Source organism: Myripristis murdjan, chromosome 13 (genome assembly GCF_902150065.1).
Source record: "Myripristis murdjan chromosome 13, fMyrMur1.1, whole genome shotgun sequence".
Classification (NCBI taxonomy): Eukaryota; Metazoa; Chordata; class Actinopteri; order Holocentriformes; family Holocentridae; genus Myripristis; species Myripristis murdjan.
This window is the reverse complement of record NC_043992.1, coordinates 22794237-22815155: the sequence shown is the minus strand read 5'-3', so window position 1 is coordinate 22815155 and position 20919 is coordinate 22794237. Positions and strand designations below refer to the sequence as shown.

Sequence of the window (20919 nt, the reverse complement as noted above, 5' to 3'; positions counted from 1 at the left end):
TGCATGGGGATCAAACAGAGCAGGGAAAGTAAGAGGGCACAATAGTGATTCTGGGGAAGGATTAAAACAGCCATTAATTAAATATATTCTTCCGCAAACTGCTCCTGCATTTTAAAGATGATGATGCGAACTTGCCATGGTTTGTCACTCTATTCATCAGCGATTCTCTTTGAGGATTATTGTTGGGGACGCCTCTGGGATATAGCAATGCACTTGGAACACAACACATTTGGCAGAGTCCCACTGTAAAAATGTGTGAATCCCAGGAGAAGAATGGCAGAAGAATCAGAAGAGGAGAAGATGAGACTAAAATGAAAAAAAAAAAAAAAAACAACCCAAAAAAACCCAGTTGTGTCTATTCATATCTTCAACTGTTTAAGACTATTAAATTGTTCAATATGTATTACACCACAGTGAGAGGGGTCCAAAGCGGTTGTATACCTTACCAAGCTTCAACAATAACATCACGCAGTAGGAAAGTTGAACATGAATTCCACGATTTATTATCCTCAAAAGGCCAGAACCAGAGTTCTTATAAAAGGCACTTAATTTCCCTTGACCTTCAGAACTCAAGCCTTAATGAATGCATCCAAACAATGAATTCAGTAAGAGCCAAGGTAAATTTAAATTAAATATATTTACAATAAATAAAACATTTATACAAATTTATACAGTTTATCACGCCACTTTCAGGGAGGAGAACAGGCTAATATTTTCCAAGATACCCCCCATATCAGTCTCTTTGCTTTGCAACACTGGGCATGTCTACTGCACAGAACACAATGTAACAGAAAACTATGGATAACAATACTGAACATTTCCCTTTATGCATTGAATACTGTTTATGGATAGTTTCTCATACTGATACCTGTGCCTGTGTGTTCCTTGGCAACAGCAGAGCAGTAAATAACAGTTCAACTGAATAACTCAGCTCCTCACCATAACAAAGTCTTTTAGCAGCTCCTTACACAGGGCATAGGTGTGTGTGTGTGTGTCTGTATCTGTGTGTGTGTGGTTGCATGTATGAGTGTCTGTGCATGTGTTTGCATTTGGCAGTGTGTGTGTGTGTGCGTGTGGATGCGCTTGCACGAGTGCCTGCATGTGTACCTACGTGCACGCGCGCGCTCCCCCCTCAGACGTGCGTCGGGCTGTCTGAGTGAGGGTCTGTCTTGGCCATGTGGATGACCACAGCAGGGGATTTGTAGTGGCAGTGTGTGCTGCCACAGCTGACTCCACTGCAGGGTTTCCTACTACTAGTCCTGTCCGCCAGCTTCCTGCTGCACAGGCCCTGCCAGGTCTGCAGGGTCTTAGAGCTCCACACCCACACCCCGCTAGTGATGCCAACCACCAGGGACATGAAGATCTTCAGCATGAACACTGCCACGGTGGGCACCGACGTCTCCAGCGAGCAGTCCTCATTCCTGCGGCCGGGGAAAGACACACACTTCGCCTCCAGCCCCCGGTACTTCCAGTAGTCCATGTTGAGCCTCTCATAGAAGTAGCAGACGATAACGCAGGTGGCGGGCACCGTGTAAAGGATGGAGTAGATGCCGATTTTCACCATGAGCTTCTCCAACTTCTCCGTGTTGGTGCCCTCCGTCTTCATCACTTTGCGGATGTGGAAGAGAGCCACGAAGCCCGTGAGGATGAAGGAGGTGCCGATGACCAAGTAGCAGGACAGGGGGATGAGGACGAAGCCGGTGAGCGCCCCCGAGTCCATGCTGCCCACATAGCACAGCCCCGTCAGCTCGTCCCCGGCCACCTTCCTCATTGTGAGGATGACGATGGTCTTGAGAGCAGGGATGCCCCAGGCGGCCATGTGGAAATAGTTGCTGTGCGCCTCAATGGCCTCGTGGCCCCACTTCTTCCCCGCAGCCAGGAACCAGGTGAGCGTCAGGATGACCCACCAGATGGAAGAGGCCATGCCAAAGTAGTAGAGGATGAGGAAGACAATGGTGCAGCCGGTTGACTCCAGCCCCTCCTGGATGATGTACAGCTCGCCGTTCTCACGGTCACAGGCGATGTTCTCTGCCCCGGCCACCGAGCGGATGATGAAGGCCACAGAGTAAACATTATAACACATGGAGAGGAAGATGATGGGCCGCTCGGGATACTGGAAGCGGTGCGGGTCCAGGAGGAAGGTCAACACGGTGAAGGCTGTGGAGATGAAGCACAGGATGGACCAGACTGTCATCCAGATGAAGGCAAAGTCCTTGTCCCGCCTGGACCAGAACACGTCCACGGCGGAGGAGCAGCGCGGCGCACAGGAGCGGCTCTTCTCCACATACTGGAACTTCTCCGGGTTCTCGCAGGAGCCGAGGCTGCTGGTCGAGCGCCCGCCGCTGCTGCCCGGTTGCCTGGGGCGAGGAGGCACTGGAAGCATGCCCTCTCCTTTCTTGGACTCGGTCCTGGTGTCGTTCTCCGGGGCCTCCATGCACAGAGCATTGGGGTCGTTTCTGGTCGGCAGCTTGGAACAGTCGAGCGAGTCAGGCCAGGCGTAGTTGAACTTCTCCATTATGGGGGAGCATTTCTGCCTGGCCTGCTCACACATGGGTCTGCAGGCGGGGATGGAGGTGGACACTTTGTCTGTGCACATGGGGGCGTAGAGGGAGCACAGAAAAAAACGGAGGTGCACATCACAGCCGTACTCCACCAGCGGGGCAAACTCATTGAGCTTGATCGCAGCCTCCTTCTGGTTGTCGTGGTCCATGAAATTGGGCATCCTGGTCAAGTTGTAGCCGATTCCCTGGCACATGGGGATAACGATGGGCTCGCACTTGGCTGGTCTGCCGCGCTCCAGATCATAGGATCCTATCTCAAAGCTGGAGCCAGAGATCACCAGCAGACACCACAGGAAAATCACCACCTTCAATGGACAGCCATCCATACTCATTTTTAGTCATGTGTCAGAAAACAGAGCTTTGGCTTCTAAAATAGTGTCCATACAAAAAAAAAAAAAAAAAAAAAAAAAAAAAAAAGTCAGAAACACAGGTTCGGGTCAGAGATCCCCGCTATTTCCCCATTGCGACGGCAGGTCCCAATTTTGAGTTACCGCTCCGCTACAAAATAATCCCAGAGGCCAAACGCAAACAAAGTCACTGATTAATTACTGAGAAGATACGCGTCTTTAAAAACGAAAAGCCCCCAGCTAACGGGGATAAACGTCCGCAATTAAAATGTGAGAGTCGGAAACTTCGAACAACAATGGAGGAAAAGTGAACCACGGAGACACCGACAGCGACAATTACGCAAAAATCCGTGAATCGATTGCCCGTAAAGTGAAAAATCGCCTTTCAAGCAGCGGTTTGTAGCGTCGGTGGATCCAGATCTGTTTAGCTGGGGACTCGGTCTGCTCTTCATCCAGTGCTTTCGGAGTCGACAGTGAAGTTTGTGTGCAGCTCTCTGGGACTTCAGTGAGAGGGGGGTGGGCACTCGGTGACGCGCACAGCTCGCCTGGCGCGCAAGCAACGCACCACACAAGGAAAATTATCTGACATTTTTTGGAGGTCGGTCAAAATACCGTACACATTTTTACCGTGAAGTAGGCGACAGCCCCACGGGCAGAGATGGAGGAAGAAGTATTCACTATGTTGAGACACCATATCATCTACCAGGCTACCAACTGGACAGAACAGTTAATATCAGTTAAAAGCATAAAATGAAAATGAGTGCTATTTTAGGAAAAGCGTTAATTTTTTCCCCCTTTTAAGGCTATATTCTGTCTTACAGCAGTTTGACACTTACTGCTATGATTTATAATACAAACTAATTCCATAAAGTGGCAGCCTAAAGAAATAGGTAAACTATTCTGACACAAAGGTGGATGATCTGAATCTGGCCAGGTTTTCCTCCCACTAGATCCCTTATCATGAGAGAAATTCCAATATTACATTGAATCAAACACCGAATGGGTTATTTTGCCACAAAATGCACCCCAAGTAGCCTATTGGTAAAAAACACAGTCCCAATAATGGGTTATTAATGTTGCTGATTCAGATGTACTTGAATCTCTGCCACTGTTAGTCATCATTTTCATGTGATGTTACACTTTATGGATCCCTGCAGGAAAAAAAAATAAACAGCAGGCCTGGAACTGGTAGAGATTCAGCATCTTGCTCAAGGACACTAAGGCAAGATAGATACTTGAAGTTGGACTGGGTAACAGATGTGTGTGTGTGGTCAGAGACACCATAATTGATTTAACAATGGGGTTGCCTTCTGCCCTCAGAATCATGCCATTCAGTTCAAACCACCTCTGACTATCATTTCAGAGGCAAACCAGTGCAAAGAGTCAAGCTTAACATGCAACAAATGAATGCTAAAGCGATTGTGCTGTGGAGAAGGCTATTGTTTCCATCTAGTGGTTGAATGGGAGAGCCAGCAGCTCCACAACTGTTCCAGTGAGCATTTGATCTATTCTCAAACAGGGGTGGAACCTGAGGATTTTGGCCTCTAGCCCCTCAGGACTCAATTGGCTGTCAACTGCATACTGTCTCTATTAGCCACTATTAAGACAATTACAATATACAGAGTGGGTAAATTTGCACCAGCCTGGTCACAGAAATAATTGTCAATGAACTTGAACCTGAAGCAGTGACCTGTTGTACAACAGCTAACACATACAAGTATATATAATTTTTTAAAGATCACTACCTTCCCACACCAGTTTTTAAACATCTCACATATCATTTGAGGTGTAAAAATACTGTTGCATACATACCACACTTTGGTCAACAGACTGAATTTACAATATCTCAGCAAAGGAAATCTCTTTTTCTTATGGTTTCTTGATGACAAATTGAGGTGGATGAAGGCAATGTGTGCCTCTATATCAGATCTGGCGTTAGGTAAAAGCCCCCTTTCCCTTAGCCTCCAACTTCAAATTAAGCCTGATCGAGCAAAGGAGGAAATACATTCCAGACGCTGAGATGATATCTTATTTTACGTCAGCACAGAGACTTTTGGTGAATCAAATAGAACGCTTTTGACTGAAGTCCCATTACCGCTTAGCAGCCTCGCCACTTAACCGTTTTTAAGTTCACACTTCAAAGACAAGGGGCCATTGGAGAGGGCCTAGGAAGCCTGAGTGTGCCCTTAGAAGGCTACAGATTACTATCAAAAAGATACCTCTCCAAGGAAAGCAGCAAATATCAGGATGTGTTAGCATCAGGCTGAAATACCGAGGTCTGTTTGTACAAAGCTTCTTAGAGCGGGAACACTGATCATGGATCAAAGTTTGTCTTTTGAAGTGGGTTATATCAGAGAAATGGTCTCATTAACTGACTTTGTAGAGGGTTTGTAAATATATTGTAAAGTAGGTTATAGCGCTACATAAAGAGGGGGGTTAAATTTGAGCTCAAGAACACAGTAATCCCGATAAAGTGAGTAGCGATGTGGTTGTGATTTAGATACTGAAAAAACTCTCTGATATTACTTGCTGTGACAGACTAAATTTATACCAGATCTTAAAGACGTGGCTAAATTATATTTCACAAATAAAGAAGTAGGTACACTGAGTTTTGGTGGGTTTGGGCCACATTAGACGGTGCTCTGTGATGGACTGACAGAGGCACAGTGCCATTGATTAGTTAAGGAGACATAGGGTCTGACCACAACATGGGTCCGTGTCATAGGTTGTACAATGCAAGGCCATTGTGCTTTCTTTGTGTTTTCTTTCAGCTAATTGTGTTATTTCTTTTCATGACCAAAAGAAAGAATGGTGAAAGAGAAGCTTTATGCACAACTGGGTATTTTGATTTGGTCATTTGCTGGCCCGCAAATGATTTGTTTTTGGAAGGTTACTGTTTACTTTGCCAGTTGGTGCAGGAAATGGATATAAATTATTTTTTTTCTCTCTCTCCCTCTCTCCCTCTCTCTCTGTCTCATAATACCTCCGTGTGTCAAGTCTTTGAATGTCTTTGTAATAACTAGCCTGCACAAAGAACCCCCCCCATCTTTTATTTCACATATTCATCAGGCATTCTGGTGGAGTGTGGGCCTTGTAATTATTACCTCTTACTTATTGGTTATCATATATCAGGCACACAGCTATAAACGTCCCGTGGAGAACAATGGGAGAGCCTTGCCACAGCCCGGCATGACATTGCTATCCCAGAGACACTGTCTGTCTGAGATTGTTATGGGTGTAACAGGAGACACCTCACACTTAAAGCAATACATCTGGACCAGCACACTGCCTGTGACAGAGAGCATTATAGCGAATTGTTGAGGTTTGGTTCATGTTATTATCTCTGTGTTCATTTTGAGTTGTAATCCTCGCACCCCGCAGTGAGAATGAGGAGACAGAGGGTGAAAGCTAACAGGAGCTGTAGTATAAATTGTTCTTATGTAACTGCTTGCGCAGAATTATGTTGATTTAAGTGTTCGCAGCCGTTCCTCCCTTTTGTTCCAAAGATCATTTTAATTTAAGTGCCATGTGAAAAAATGTCAGATTTATACATTCTCTTAAAGCACCATACCAGTGATTCTGCATTTTTAGTATAATATCTGCAAAATTTATATACTTCATATTTCTGCTAATCTTTTTCCAAAGTAAGCAGTGGCATTTTACAACTCCACTGTCATTCTTCCTATTTTATTGGTTTCCATTCATTCCATTGCGATATAAAAATGAACTTTCAGAGGCACAAACTTTCTTCACACTGTAATAAAGTCGTCCACATTACTTTTCCTAAAAGCAGCAGCACTGTTGTGTTTTGATCACCAGAAAATAGTCCCCAGGGAAATGTCTGCATTACACAGCAAATGATCAGTTCTGTGGTTTTTGAATAGCCATGACTTTGTTAGCCGCACAAGCAGAACATTAAATGACGAATGGACTGCATGTCTATGGCACGTTTCGAGTCTACTGAAGACTCAAAGCACTTTACAATGCTTTGCTTCACATTCTCCCATTCACACACACTGATGGCAGAGGCTGCCATGCAAGGCGCCTAGCTTTCCATCAGGAGGGGTGAGGGGTACAGTATCTTGCTCAAGGACACTTCGACACACTCTGGAGGAGCCGAGGATTGAACCGGGAACTCTACAGTTACCGGACGGCCCCTCTACCTCCTGAGCCACGCCGCCCCATGGTGGTCTTCCACAGTCTCGGAGGGTGGCACAGGAAGAACTACTCCTTCAGCAATGATGAGGTTCAACGCATACATTGAGAGAACCAGCAGCTTCTGCGAGAGCTGTCGCGCCTGTCTTTCAGGCCAGGAAGTACAGTAGGGAAGAAACCCCAAGCAGCAAAAAACTCACCTGTCGCTCGCCTGTCTCACAGTGCAGTCAACAGGCAGCAGGAGCAGAAGCGCATCGAGAGGGAGAACCTGGCATTCCTGAAGAGGCTGGAGTCTGTCAAGCCCACTCCTGGCATGAAGTGCTCAGAGCAGCTGGCAGATACCTGGGAGCTTCCTCTTACCCAATCTACAGGGCCACGTCTAAAAAAGAGAGGCCCTCCAGCAAGATCCCAGGCCAGCCAGTGCTGCTCAACGCGGCTCTAGAGCGGTCTCTGCCACCGTTGACTCCACCACAGCACCTGCACACCGGTCCAGAAAGGCCTCGGCTCCACTGCCACGGCTTGGTGCTGAGAACGTCACTTTATTTACAGGAAGAACATTATTAGGTGGGTGTTTGAATCAAAAATTCACATTTGAAATTGGAGGGATTTTGATTATATGTCGTGAACTCTTTAGTGCCTCCACATGATTTGAAAAATGGTTTGTTGTAAATGTGGGTGAATTGTAGCCAATGGGCCAAACATTCAAAATCAGTGGTATGGTCCTTTACATAGCACTAATATATGACAATTCATTCTTTGTACACTTCAGTCCAACTGAGTTCTCCATCCTCCAGTGTTTTGGAGTGAGATAAAGTCCTTTGGCACAAATGACACTGCTGCTAGATTTGAGAAACTGATTTACAGGCCTCCTTGTGTGTGATGAACTTGACATAACTGAGGACCTCAGAAAAGTCTTAATAGTTATTAAATCAACTAGAAATCCTTGAGAACAACTAGAATAACAGCTTGAATTTAGCAGAAAAGTTAACTAGCTCCCTCCTAAAAAATTATGTTCACCTCCAACTAAACTGCATTCTTAATCATGTTTGGCGGAAATGTATCTTGTGACGAATTTTGTTAGTTTTTGATGCATCACAAATGCATGTCTAGCCACCTTACCTTGTTCTCATACATCTAAATTGCATTTTCAGTTATGTATTTTTGTCACTGATTATGTTTGTTTCTAGCGTATCACAAATGCATTTCTAATCAACAAATGTTGTGTATCATGTTGGGCAGGATTTAGTCAGTTTTGTTACCTTCAGCCACCAAAACCAGGCATAAAACCAGTTGGTTACAGCACTGCAACAAAGAACAGCACTACGACTTAAAGCTGAACTCAAACTTGGATCACTTAGGTGAAAGTCGGTTGTTTGATGCATCTGTCGGCCTGTCTAACTGGCTCGCTTGTATTTTAGATTAAAGGCCCTAACGCACCAAGCCGATGGTGGCCATTAGCCATTGTTTGACCATAGGTGAGCGTCTGTGGCACAAGTTTTCCGGTGTTTCCTACACCTTTGGCACTAGTCAGACCCTTGTTGGCAGTTTTTCAGCTTATTGAGCATGTTGAATCAACAGTGGAGCCAGTGGGGTGACATGATGTGATGCAAGAGTCCACCTTTGTCACCACTTATTTCTTTGTTGGTTTGGTGTGTCTGGGCCTTAAGTGATTACAAACATTCATGTGATACATTACAAATGTAATCTGTGACAATCTAGTCATGCTTTGGCCCTGTGTGGGTGTGTGTGTGTGTGTGTGTGTGTGTGTGTGTGTGTGTGTGTGTGTGTGTGTGTGTGAAAGTTTGAACACAATCTGTTTTGACGATGACATTATGATTGACAAGGTTACAAATAACTGGACTCATCCTTAAAATGTCAGCCAGCTGTAAAAGTAGCCTTCATCATGTTAGAAACACCTTTCTGATATTGACTTGGAGCCCGTTTTGCACAATCCACATTTCACTTGTCTCAAATCTTAAAAATCATTCTCTAACTCACCTGCCTCTGTTTTTTTTTTACATAGGTCCTTCTGGTGATTTGTATAGGTTTAATAAAAGAAATCAGTAAGTTATGGAGGATTTGAGCAGGATTTATCTCATCAGTCTACTTAATGAAAACACTAAAGTTTCCAGTATTTGTACATTCAATCCTCCAGATTTTCTAGTCCCAGGTGTTTTATTATATTTGTTGCTGGTTAATTGGTTATATGATTAAAGTGATGGGTCCCCAGTGTTTGTATAATGCACAGCTTAGTACATAGCAGCTGGGCAGCTGGGCTGTATTTGCCCTGTGGGGTTTGTCACCCTGAGTGTTGTTGAAGTTCAGAGTGGCCTCTGTGGGAAAAAAAAAAAGTCTATTAGTATTGCCGTTTGAATGACCAAGATTTTGTATCTGTTTCAAGCCTAATAAAGCTGTTTTAACATTATAACACAGGGTTACACTATCAAAGACACCATATTTTTTTCTCAAGCTTTTTCACACCACTTCAGCCTTAGGTGAATTACTGCAGTCTTGAAAATCATAATTAGTCACACAATCACTTAGAACAGTATTTATCGAAGAGTAAAGGGCACTTTTGTGAAAGTGTGACTGCTGAATTTCAGCAGACCTCTGTAAGGCACGGTGACTCAGTAACCACATGCCAAGTCTCCCAAGTATGAACTGAATGTGAGGTGCCAATGGGAGCAAAATATTTTTGAGAGATTTTCAAAAATAAACCTGATCTCTCGGTTGATGTGAGAAAGATTTACCAAAGTTTCAACAGTATCCCAGTGTCTATATATATAATATCAGATAATGCTGACAAAAAACACAGTCATCAAAATGAAGTTTTCCGCAAATATGCCTGACTCTAAGCTGCCATCTGTCTTTTAGCCATGTCCACAGTGGAATAAATGCCTGGTGTGTTCCTGTGTGGGTGCGTGCTGGTGTATGCCGATGTTTGTATGTGTATGTCTGTGTGTGTGTTTGCACAGGAAGGCTGATGCTGAATAGCTCAATTTGCAACAGTTAACCTTCTCCGCTTTGTTTTTAAAAGCTGAAATTTCTGGGCACGCTCGCGTCCACTCTCAGATGTCCTTGGGGAGCAATGCAGTTGAAAGCAATACTACTGTGTGGTCATACAGCTGTAGTAGAGACGGGTGGGGGTGTTTTGAATGGCTGAGGCTTTGCACAGAGGGAAAGCGGGGTCAGAGGATTTAGAAGAATTTAAAGATAACGTTTTCAGAGGAGGGCAGCCTAAATAATGACATTTTACTGTTTATTGCACCCTTGAATTGTTCACATTTCTGTGGGAGGATAGGAGGAGAAACAATGCCTGTTTGCCAAGCTTGTATAACTGGAGAAGATGTTATATTCTGCTTTCCCAGAATGTGAATTCTCAGCAGGCATCGCGCATTGGTGAACGTCGGGGTTGATTGTATTTCACTATGGGTCGGAGTGCAGCTAGTGAACGACTTTAGACTCTAGGCCGGGCCAGCCTGGAAGGACTAAAATTGGACTGGGGAGGGAATGGAGCCAACAAGGTTAAAGGAACAAGTAACATATCTGACTTGAAATAACACTAGCAGTTGCCATTTTGCTTTTCAAGACCTGTCCATCAGCTTTAGAAGTCATACTTTCACTGGGTGAAAAAAAAAAAAGAAACATTTAGGAAATTCTACTTGAATTTCCAGAAAGCCCAGTAAATTCCTTTTGCTTCCTTTCCTTTTGAAATCCAATTGAGAGAAGGGGATTATTCGCTACAATATTTGGGCCTTTCACTTTGCAGTTTCATTTTTAAAATCCTCCCTCTTTTACCACACATGAACAGAAAGCATGCAAATCATCTTGCATGTATATATCTTAAAACCTCAGAAGGAGCTGTTATGGTGGAACCGGTCTCAGCAGAACTCTGAATTCCTGTAGCGTAAGTCGTGCCAGCGGTGTCCTAATTAAGCGTCTGTCCTCTTTTCATAATGAGCTGAGAGAACGCGCCCTCGTCGGTGATGGTTAGTTTAACTGGTGCACCAGTCTGAAAAACTATCCGTGAAGCACAGGTTCAAATCCCAGCTCATGCCAGGCTCTCACATTTCTCCCTCCACTCTTTCTCCTTTCCTCCTTCCTTCCCTGTACTATCGGAAAAACTAATAAAATTCTGAAGGAGGGAGGATTGCTCACCCTTCTTTGAAAAAAAAAAAAAAAACAGGGGAGAGGATTATTCCTCACAGCTGTGCAGTCCCGAGGCCATATCTAAGGAGCCGCCACCAGAGAGGTCAGCCCTGTCGCAGTCTCACACTAGCCTTTAAATCAATCACATGTCAAGGCTGTGAATAGCAGGCCAATAAGCTCAATTAACACCAAAATACTCTGAATCCGTGCCCTTCTGCCGCCCGTCACCACCTCCTGGGAGAGGCCTCTCAGATCTCGGGACATGAGAAGACACCGACAGTCCAACCCACCAGAGCTCCCTGCCCAGCGGTCTCACACACTCTCAAACAGCCCCCATCAAGTTATAGTCACATAGCTTATGCCTTCACTCACACAGACACACACATACACAAGCTGCCTGCTGCCTATTTATACACCACATCCTGGCAACACACATGGGAAAACAAGAGCCCTGTACTATCAGTGTATCCAGTGTTGTCTGCCTCTCGCTGTTCTGTCCCCGTCTGATGTCTGAGAGGACAGAGACATAAGATAGCTGCTTAGGATAGCTGAAAGATGGCTGCTTTAGATAGCCGGAGATAGCGAAACAACTTGATTATGCATTTGGCAGCAGCAAGCGGTTGTTGATATTCCAGACGTCACGTTCACTTGTTAAATTCCTGTGTGTGTAATTGTCTGTAGTGTCGTGTTATCAAATCATTATTGACATGAGTTTACTACAATACGTGAGTGCGACTGTATGACCTAATTCTGGTGGCAAGCTGTACTACACAAGCATGAGAGCGAGCTTTTATTTATTCTTTCATTTATTCTCTTCAGATCCACATTGGTTGATGCCTCAAGGTCCACAAAAATACTTTACAGCTGGCATCACAAGACAAAGATAGCACAACATGAGAAACATAACTATACATAGATATTACGCCATAATCATTTTGAGAAATACATCAAACACTATACATGGCAAAAAAAAAATCTACAATTGATAAACATTAAACATTGAACATACTGTACTCTTTAATTCTCTCCATTGGTGGGTTTGCCATTACAAATGCATGCCGGGCAGCTGAGCTTTGTTCAAACCCACACAACTTTAAATTATAGTGGAGGTCCAATGATTTCCAAAGACACCAAATATGTCCTGCTGATTTTCAGAGAAATGTGTATAAAATGATGCACGAGACATCTAGACATTTTCTATTTGACGTGAGGGTGCAGCACAACAACGGCCTCTTGGGTTGAATATTTCACTCAGTATAAGTGTGATGTAGCTTCAATAAAGCGTTAACATACTCTGTACATGCTGGTTGGAAAATGAGAGTTCACAGGGTTACAGTGTGTGGAGGCCAAGATACGTTATGAGAGATGCAAGGTTAGGTTAATCATTAGATTTCCAGGAGATTAGTGAAGCATTTAGATGCTAAGAACCTTTCTGAGGGTGCAATTTGGATAGGAATTCCACTTTGTAATCAGCCTATCAATATTAGTGTGCTTAACGTGATTTTTTTTGATCGAGCAGGACACCAAGTGACCTGAGCAAGCAGAGCAGGGACAGGGTGGTGACCAAACCTATTTGTTGTTCTCCACTTATGTAGACGGTGCAATTATCTTGTAATCTTGTTTAATATTGTTAATCTGCATATCCTTGTTCCCAAAATGACTCTGTACAGGCAAAATAACCCTAATCAATTCATATTTCAACACATGTAGACTCATTCAGTGTTAAGGCCAAGTGTGCAGATATTTTAGTGGGGTGAGGGTTCTGGGTCCATTATAATTATGATGATGAAGCACAAATATCTCCTACCATTTGCCATGTGTTTGACCAGTTCAATTACAAGCTGTTGGCCAAGTTCCAGTTGGAGAGAGAGAGAGGGGAGAGAGAGAGAGAGAGGGAGAGGAGGTGCCGGGAGAGGAGAGAGAGGGAGAGGAGGTGCCGGGAGAGGAGAGAGAGGGAGAGAGTAGGAGAGAGAGAGAGAGACGAGAGAGATGAGAGAGAGAGAAGAGAGAGAGAGTAGGACGAGAGTAAGCAATCGGTAAAGACAGAGGCAGAGTGTGTGAGTGATAGAGCACTTGCCAAAGAGAGAGTGAGAACACAAGACATGAGAGAGAGTCAGAGAGAGAGAGAGAGAGAGAGAGAGAGAGAGAGAGCAATTTAGTCTCTGCAAAGATGATGATGAAGCACAAATACCTCTCGCCATTTGTCATGTTTTCATGTGTTTGACCATTTCAGTTCCACACTGTCAGCTGGGGAGAGAGAAAGAGGGAGGGAGGGAGAAAGAAAGAGAAAGAGTGTGTGAAAGACAGAGTGCATGCCAGAGAGCAAGCGAGTGACAACACATGTTAGGCAGAGGGTGAGTGAGAGAGAGAACACATGCTGGACAGGGACAGAGTGAAAGAAAGACAGGAGAGAGAGAGAAAGAGAGTGCAAAATTGCATGCGAGACAAAGCTGGCAGTGTTGAAGCAGAGAGACGGGGCTAGAGGGAGCGGCTAGAGGACGTGCACAGGGATATCAACTATCTGTGACCCTCATCGCCTTCTGCAGACCCCCTCCCCCCGTCCACCACCCCAAGGCTTACCACTGGTAAGTCTGACGGGCCAAACAAGTCCTATTTATAACCTGTGGATGGATGAGGAATCAGGTGACTATCCTCTGGAGTAAGTCCACATTTGAAGGGTGTGTGTATGCGTTAATGTAAGGGTGTGCGTTGGTGTGTGAACGTGCATGGGCCTGTGTCCCAAGACTTTCTGATCTGCAGTGCTAATGCGTTGTGGCACACAGATCCACACACCATGAGTGTGAGATAGAGGAAAGCCTCTATCCAGCTATCTTTATTTCCTGCTTTTTCTGTTCGCTTATATATTTTCTTCCTCTTTTATTTCTAACTACATGAAGGGCTGAGCATTGGCAAAGACCTCATGATACAACACATATCGTGATACATGGGTCAGAATACAATTTGTACCATGATAAACTGTAATATTGTACCAGATTGACTGAAAATATGTAAATAGAGCTTAATTTATCGCTTAACACCTGGGTGGACTAATAAAATATATTACAGCATATGATAAACTGGGTGACAGATTGACTTAAAATGGTTTAAAGGAAAACTGAGCTTTGGTCGAATGTTGGGTTGTATGGTTAAAGCAGGTCCCGGGACCCTTTTTAAATAATCACAATTATTTGAGAAAGTTATATTTTAAGACTATGCAGACATTTCGTGCAGATGCTACCTGCCAAATGTACTTTCCAGTTCAAATAGGAAAGTAACAAGAGATGAGCTGGTTAATTTCCTCAAAAATGGGTGCCGGGACTTGTTTTTTTTTTTTTTTTTTTTTTTTACATTGTTTTGTTTCATGTTTTTTACATTGCAATCCTTTTTTTCCCCTATTCTTTTATGTTGTGACCTGTTGTGTTGCACTATGGACAATGTGGAGAAAGAAATGCACTATTCTGGAGTTGCAGCCCAGGGTAGCCCAGACTAACTAATAAGGATGTTTCACCACCGTGTGGACTCTTATCACATGCAGGGAGCTATACAACCCAAAAGTTCCCATTCCAATTTATTCAAAAAAAAAAAAAAAGAAAAAGAAAAAAGAAAAAGAAAATGCACTTAATGTAATGCACTATAATGCAAATGTCGTGATATCATATAAAACTGAGGAGCATACACGATACATACACAAGAGGCTAAAAAATTTATACAGTACTACAAAAAATATTATCGTAATACTGAGCAGTATTGATTTTTCTTGTGCAGGTTGCTCCAGATACAACCTTATTCAGTTAGTCAGAGACGGTCAGTGAAGAGAGAGAGCCAAACGAGGAGGAGAGAAGTGTGATAGCACAGAGTTAGCTGGGATTTGAACACAGGCACAGCACAGCTTTAGTCAGGCCGGTCCACTCAGTGATCAGGCCAGACCTTTGCAGTCACCAAAGCCTCTCCCTGTCACAACTTTATCGTGAATGCCTCCCTTTAAAAAAAAAAAAAAATTGATCAAACCGGTTCCCCAAGCAGTTTCTCTTTCCTCTTCACTCTGCTTGCCATAATCAACAGTGGTGTGTGCCACGAGGCAATGGCTGCTGAGGTGTAAGGCTAAACCCGCGCTAAACACTGGACAACTAATAGGCTCATCCATCATGGAGGAAATGAGACAGGCTCTCCCCTGCTCACTCCTCTCCACTCTGTGCGAGCCAGCCGCACTCAGCCAACTCCTGTGCCCAGACACACTCACACACTTAAAGGCAAAATTATTGGGAAGTTCTCTACTAGGGTATCCTTTCTTTATTATTCTAAGTGAACAAGGGGGCCCTTCATAGTCAACGTAATTTATCCAGTGTCTCATTTCGGAATTAAAAAAAAAAAGCCCAGAAATGAAGCAAGAGGAGCGAGAAGGTCGTTGCGGTTTGAAACTTCCAAACCTCAGGCGTCCCTGAGCGGCTTGTACGCGGAACCAGAGGGTCATGAGGAGGCCCATTCAATCCTGGCTCTGTTTTGATATGGGCGAAAACACAGATCCATCAGTAGGTCCATTTAGAAAACCTTGCATTCTTGAACATTGTTGCCTCCCCAATAAATTGTTGGCTGCAGTTTCAGAACATTTTACTTGCACGGGCTTAAGTGGTGACTTCTGACTGTGAGATTAAAATGAGTTTTATTGTCTCATTTTTTGCAGCATTCATGAACCGGACAAAGAATAAACAGTACATACGTCTGACGCCACCGCGAGGAGGCCTCATGATCCTCTAATTCAATTGAGGATACTTGAGCATCAATGGGCCATCAGACTTGTGGTGTTTGAGAAGAAAGTGTCTAATAAAACATAATTTTTACAGCCATGATGTGAGCCATGAAAAAGTCTTTGGGCTGTTCAGCCAAATACTGAATGCGCTCATTTAAACTTTGTGTGGTGATTGGCTGATGGATGGCTCGGTTTGCTTTGTGTACATATTGCACATGCATGCACGCTGTACACACAGATAGACAGGTAAACACACACAAAGACATGTGTCTTGATGGGAAAAAGGTCTCCTTTGATTTGCTCCCAAAAGCTATACCCAGAAGTCTGTATGTTTTCCTTAAAGCAGGAAAATCATAAAAAGTCCAGGTTCCTAAATTACTGTCACTCAAAGGGTTCCTTTCTCTCTCTCCCTCCACCTCAACTCCCGCCAGCCCAACAGGCTCCGACCCTTTCCTGCTTCCACCGGCAGCAATGGGGGCTTTCTCTTGTTTCCTGGTGCTGGCGCTGCTGGATAAACACACAACCTCCCCCTCATATAAAGGCTCAATTCTTCTCCATCATGTTTAAATATGGATACAAAGAGAAACTTGTATGATAATTTTTGGCATATGGTGGTGGGGGCCCGGCGGGTGGGGTGGGGGTAGGGGGACTTGAGGTGGCGGTGTGGGGCGGGGTGGCAGGCCAGACAGTGTTCTGCCTTGTTCCGATCCATGTCTAAGATTTCGAGGTAGGGATTTTTTGTGTGTGTGTGTTTTTATGCAAGACCAGACCGATGCCATCTAACAGCACGGGCGAATGAGTGAGCGAGCAGCAGTTTGTGTCTGAGCGTGCCTGGAAATGTGAGGCCCTAACAAACAGTTGTTTCCTGGAGTCAAATGCAGATATGATAGCTGTTGGCAGAGTAATAGCAGCACTGTTGTAAAATTTGGGTGGCATGTAGAAACACCGGGTGGTAACATTATTTGCCAACCCCAAACTGAAGGGGATCACTCCTCCTCTGGATGGCGGGCTGTTGTTTCCAAGTACACAGCTATCTTTCATCCTTGATTTCATGATGCAGTAATGGAAATGGAGACAGAATCTGGCTGCTGGGTTGGAACATGCCAGAGATGACACAGATACCCTGCTTGATTCTGATGGCCTGCTGATAGCCGCTAGATCACCTTACTGCCCCGGTGCCAACATTACCACAGGGCATGTACGGGCCCCTGAGGAGAGAGATATTACCCTCCATAGATGTTTCACTGACTAACACAGCTTCCTTTAATACAGCAAAGTGATTTGTTAACTTTTTTTTTTTTTTTTTTTTTTTTTTTTTTGAAGACCTTCCTTTTAAAAGTGCAGCTCAAGAAAAAGCAGATCTTGGTACAGTGTTGGCTGGTTTCTTTTTTCACCAACATGAGGGATATCTATGATGATTGGCAGCCCAGAGCAGGGGCAATAAGCAGCTCATTCTTCTGGCTTTCAGACCATAAAGCACACATTCACCAGCAGCCAGTGGACACAGGCTATTTTCGTTTTGCCAAGGAGGACATATTAAAATCGTGTTTCTTTTGTAATTGTCCCAAAAGCCTGTTTGATATTTCAGTCTGGTCGCACCTCATCCCTGTCTCTCAAAATTAGGACGCCAAGGATCTGGAAGAGCAACACATCAAGTTTATATGCGGGTGAATCTTTTCCGTGTTTACTTTTTCCAATGAGATTGTTTGTGTTTTTTGCGGGATAGTAAAACGTCCACATCAAATGGCCTGAAACTACTCATGCCCAGTCCAAAGGGAACTATTGACAATTCCAGCTGCAGTTGGATCCTTCAGCTAGATTGCCACCCAGATACGGCAACAGAAAAGTTCATTCAACAGAAAACATGTTTTTCCGTGAATTTCCTCACTTTCAGCTGTTTAATTTTTTTTTTTTTTTTTTTTTTTTTTGGTGTTACAGCTCACTATCTGCCAGTGACCTTGTGTTCATTAATCTTTCATGCTTGTGGAACAAATAACACCCGGCGAGCCTCGACGCCAAACCCTCCCTACACATATTCATCAAAAGAAAGAAACCGGCTATGCACTGACACAGAATAGCTACATTGTCGGCCTTTTCCATGAACCTATCCATCCCAAGTAGCAGAAATCCAAAGGTAACTTTATTTGGGGTGGTTTGGCTGAGCGGTGACCTTTTGTAGCGTTTTGAATCCATTTGTTTAATGTGGTTTGTTAGATTGAAGCCCTGCAGTGAAACAGGATTTGTGCATTTTAGCTTGTCTGTGCAGTGGAGATGCCGATGGCGATGGCAGTGTGTGTGTTTGTGTATGTGTGTCTGTATGCAGAGGGCGAAGCATGCAAGTGTGCGCCTCTTGCCCTCATACAGTGTTGAAGCACGAGGGAGATTAGGTGGGATAGGGAGGACGATTTGAGATAAAGAGCCCCTATGCCATACTGTACAGCAGGAAACTGATCTCAGTGATAGTGGAGATCTAAAACGCTGATGTTTCAGGTTTCGAGCTGGTAACTCTGGCTCATAACAACCTCCTCTATACGGTAGACATGAAAGAGGAGCCTTGAATGAATTTGACATGTGGAGGAGTAAGAGAGATACGGTCAGTGAGAAAGGCAGGAAGAAAAAAAAAAGACAAAGCTTTCAGTGTTTCCAGCAAAGAATTTTATGTTGTCTGTTGGTATGGAGGTACGTATATGGGACTTTCTGACCAGATCTCACCATCTAACCCCTGTTTTTGAAAACGTGTCCTGCCAACGATATCACTGGAGACCTTGATAGTTCCTCAGCTTCCTGTTTCAATGTTCAATAAGCTAAATTCTCTGGCAGTGTAACACAGTTTCGACCAGTAGTCAGATTTTTGGCTAATACTGCTTCGCATCAAATTTGGTTCCAGGATGTAATGACTAGATCGCTATAGCCTTAAATGATTCCAGCCCCAATCAATGTCATGTTTTTTTTTCATATATTATCTCTAAGAAAATACACAAGCATACCAGCACATTTAATGGATTTAAATGTAAGCCCTGTGACCTTGCTTTTGTATTAGTGAACATAATCTGCTCTCTTCCAGGAAGCGCTTGTCCTGTTCAATAACACGAGATATTCTAATGATGAGGAACTCAACAGAGAAGGGGTTCATGTTGGTGGCCGTAGCTAGGAGGGATTTTTGGTATAGGTTAAACTCTCTGCTTATAGGACGAGTTCAAGTAAAATACAAAACAAGATATTTTCCCAACTACTCCTATCAATGCATCCAGTTAGTTTCTGTGTGATTTGGCAAGGTTTCCAATCTGCCGCAACCTTCTCCTGTCTCCTGGCTCCCTAATACAATGGACCTGGGTGGGAATTCATTTGTGGAGCTCAAACCGCTAACAAGTTACTTGCGAAAACCAACAGGAACAGGTCTTTCCAAAAACAATGACATGAATAGCCACCATAATCCACAGCCTTTGGGTGCAAATGTTTTGATAGGAACTATTTCCTGCTAAAGAACACCAGTAAACACCGTTTCTTTAACCTTGTTCAACTTGGACTCCTTAGAAGTGGATAGATACAGTTTGCTGGTGTAAATAGGTTCTGACAAAACTCTGACCCCCCCCAAGGTTGTGGATTAAGTGGGAAGAAACTTTTATTTATTTATTGGGATGTTGGGTGAATTGTTCCTTTAAGATAGCAATGCCAAAATGTTAATAAGGATGTAAAAGCGCAGAGAAACATTCTCCGAATCTACAAAGTCCTTATACATATCGCTGTAGATGGAGCAGGCTGTTGGCATTACCTCACAGCTTTCTTCTATGGTTCTGTGGCTTCTGACTTGGGAGAGTGTTCATGTTCACAAATACTGTCTGGACTATCTTAGGCCGTAGAAATAACATATGTACTCTTTTAGGTTTAGTGAAGATCTCCCTTAAGCTTGCGGCCGAATACATTCTGACTCCGTGTCTGCAGCAATGTATAGCAATGATATGATTTTGGGAGCGCTGCCACTGTGTAAGGCTCTAATCAGTCAGGGCTTAGTCTGTCAACATGCAGGCACAGACGCCACTCTGTACCTGATCTTATTCAGCCTCAGCCAACACAGGGGAAGCCATAGTTATGCCTGTGTATTGCATAATTTACACAAGTTTAAGTATTGCTCTCTATCACTTCTCCACTAAAATCCTGCTTCCAACTACTGTCGGATGAAAACTTTGTGTTTCCAAAACATAAACTTTTCAGGACAGAAGGAAAAATTTGCATAATACATGAATTTCTGATTGACAATCATGTAGCCACAAGTCCACACTATTTTTGAATGTTTTTCATCGAGGGAAAGCCTGGGTCACACAACCTACTAGGTAATGTAACCTTTCATTTTGGTGTTGAGGTTTTCATGGAGGTTTTCATCCATGCTCATTTTCCCCTTCAGATCAACCTCTGTTTATCCATGTGTGGATCCAGGGCTAAGCAGACATGAGTTATGGTGTACCTTCACTGACAGGAGAGTTTTAGGGCTTTAAAATTCCTCAATCGCCTCTTTGGGTGTTGTTGCTCTGGCTGGAGGTAATGCTGCGCCTGCTGATTTACAGCACGTGTCTTAACCATTTCCCATTTTGGTGCTAGAGACCCTGGCCCATGGCTGGGGGGGGGGACTCCCAGCCAATCCTGGTCCAGAGTGGTGCAGATCATGCTGGGAGACGTGGTTCCACAGGGAGGGACTCTAAAGTCTAATAAAGCTCCAGTATGTCTGAGAGCATAGAGGTCTCGCTCCGCAGGGGGGACTCAATCTGTCATGGCCTATCAGCGAGGCCCTAAAGCGCAGCGATGGCTGTATTCCTAACAGCTCACAGGGGCAGTTTTTGTTAGTGAGTAGGTTTGAGTGGGGCTGCTACTGCCTCTAAAGGGCTCCTCTCCAGGGCTCCATCAGGAGGAATGGAGCTCTAGATATGGAGATGCAGTAATGCCCAATACGCCTGTTCAGTGGAGG

General features: G+C 44.1%; 2 protein-coding genes across 2 annotated transcripts; one reads left to right on the top strand and one right to left on the bottom strand.

Moving 5' to 3' along the window:
• Positions 1-472: 472 nt before the first annotated feature.
• Positions 473-3366, bottom strand: fzd9b (frizzled class receptor 9b). Its single transcript, XM_030067150.1, has one exon. It carries the CDS (start codon positions 2891-2893, stop codon positions 1133-1135), a length of 1761 nt encoding a protein of 586 aa, XP_029923010.1. The 5' UTR covers positions 2894-3366; the 3' UTR covers positions 473-1132.
• A 3725-nt stretch (positions 3367-7091) lies between these two features.
• LOC115369700 (cilia- and flagella-associated protein 97-like) lies at positions 7092-14021 on the top strand. The gene is given in 5 exon segments (XM_030066370.1): positions 7092-7398; positions 7401-7466; positions 7469-7585; positions 13759-13797; positions 13957-14021. Coding segments are annotated over 5 exon segments (594 nt in total).
• The last annotated feature ends 6898 nt before the right edge of the window (positions 14022-20919 follow it).

Coding starts and splice junctions, on each gene's coding strand:
- fzd9b (XM_030067150.1), bottom strand. CDS start 2,893: ATGAGTATGGATGGCTGTCCATTGAAGGTGGTGATTTTCCTGTGGTGT.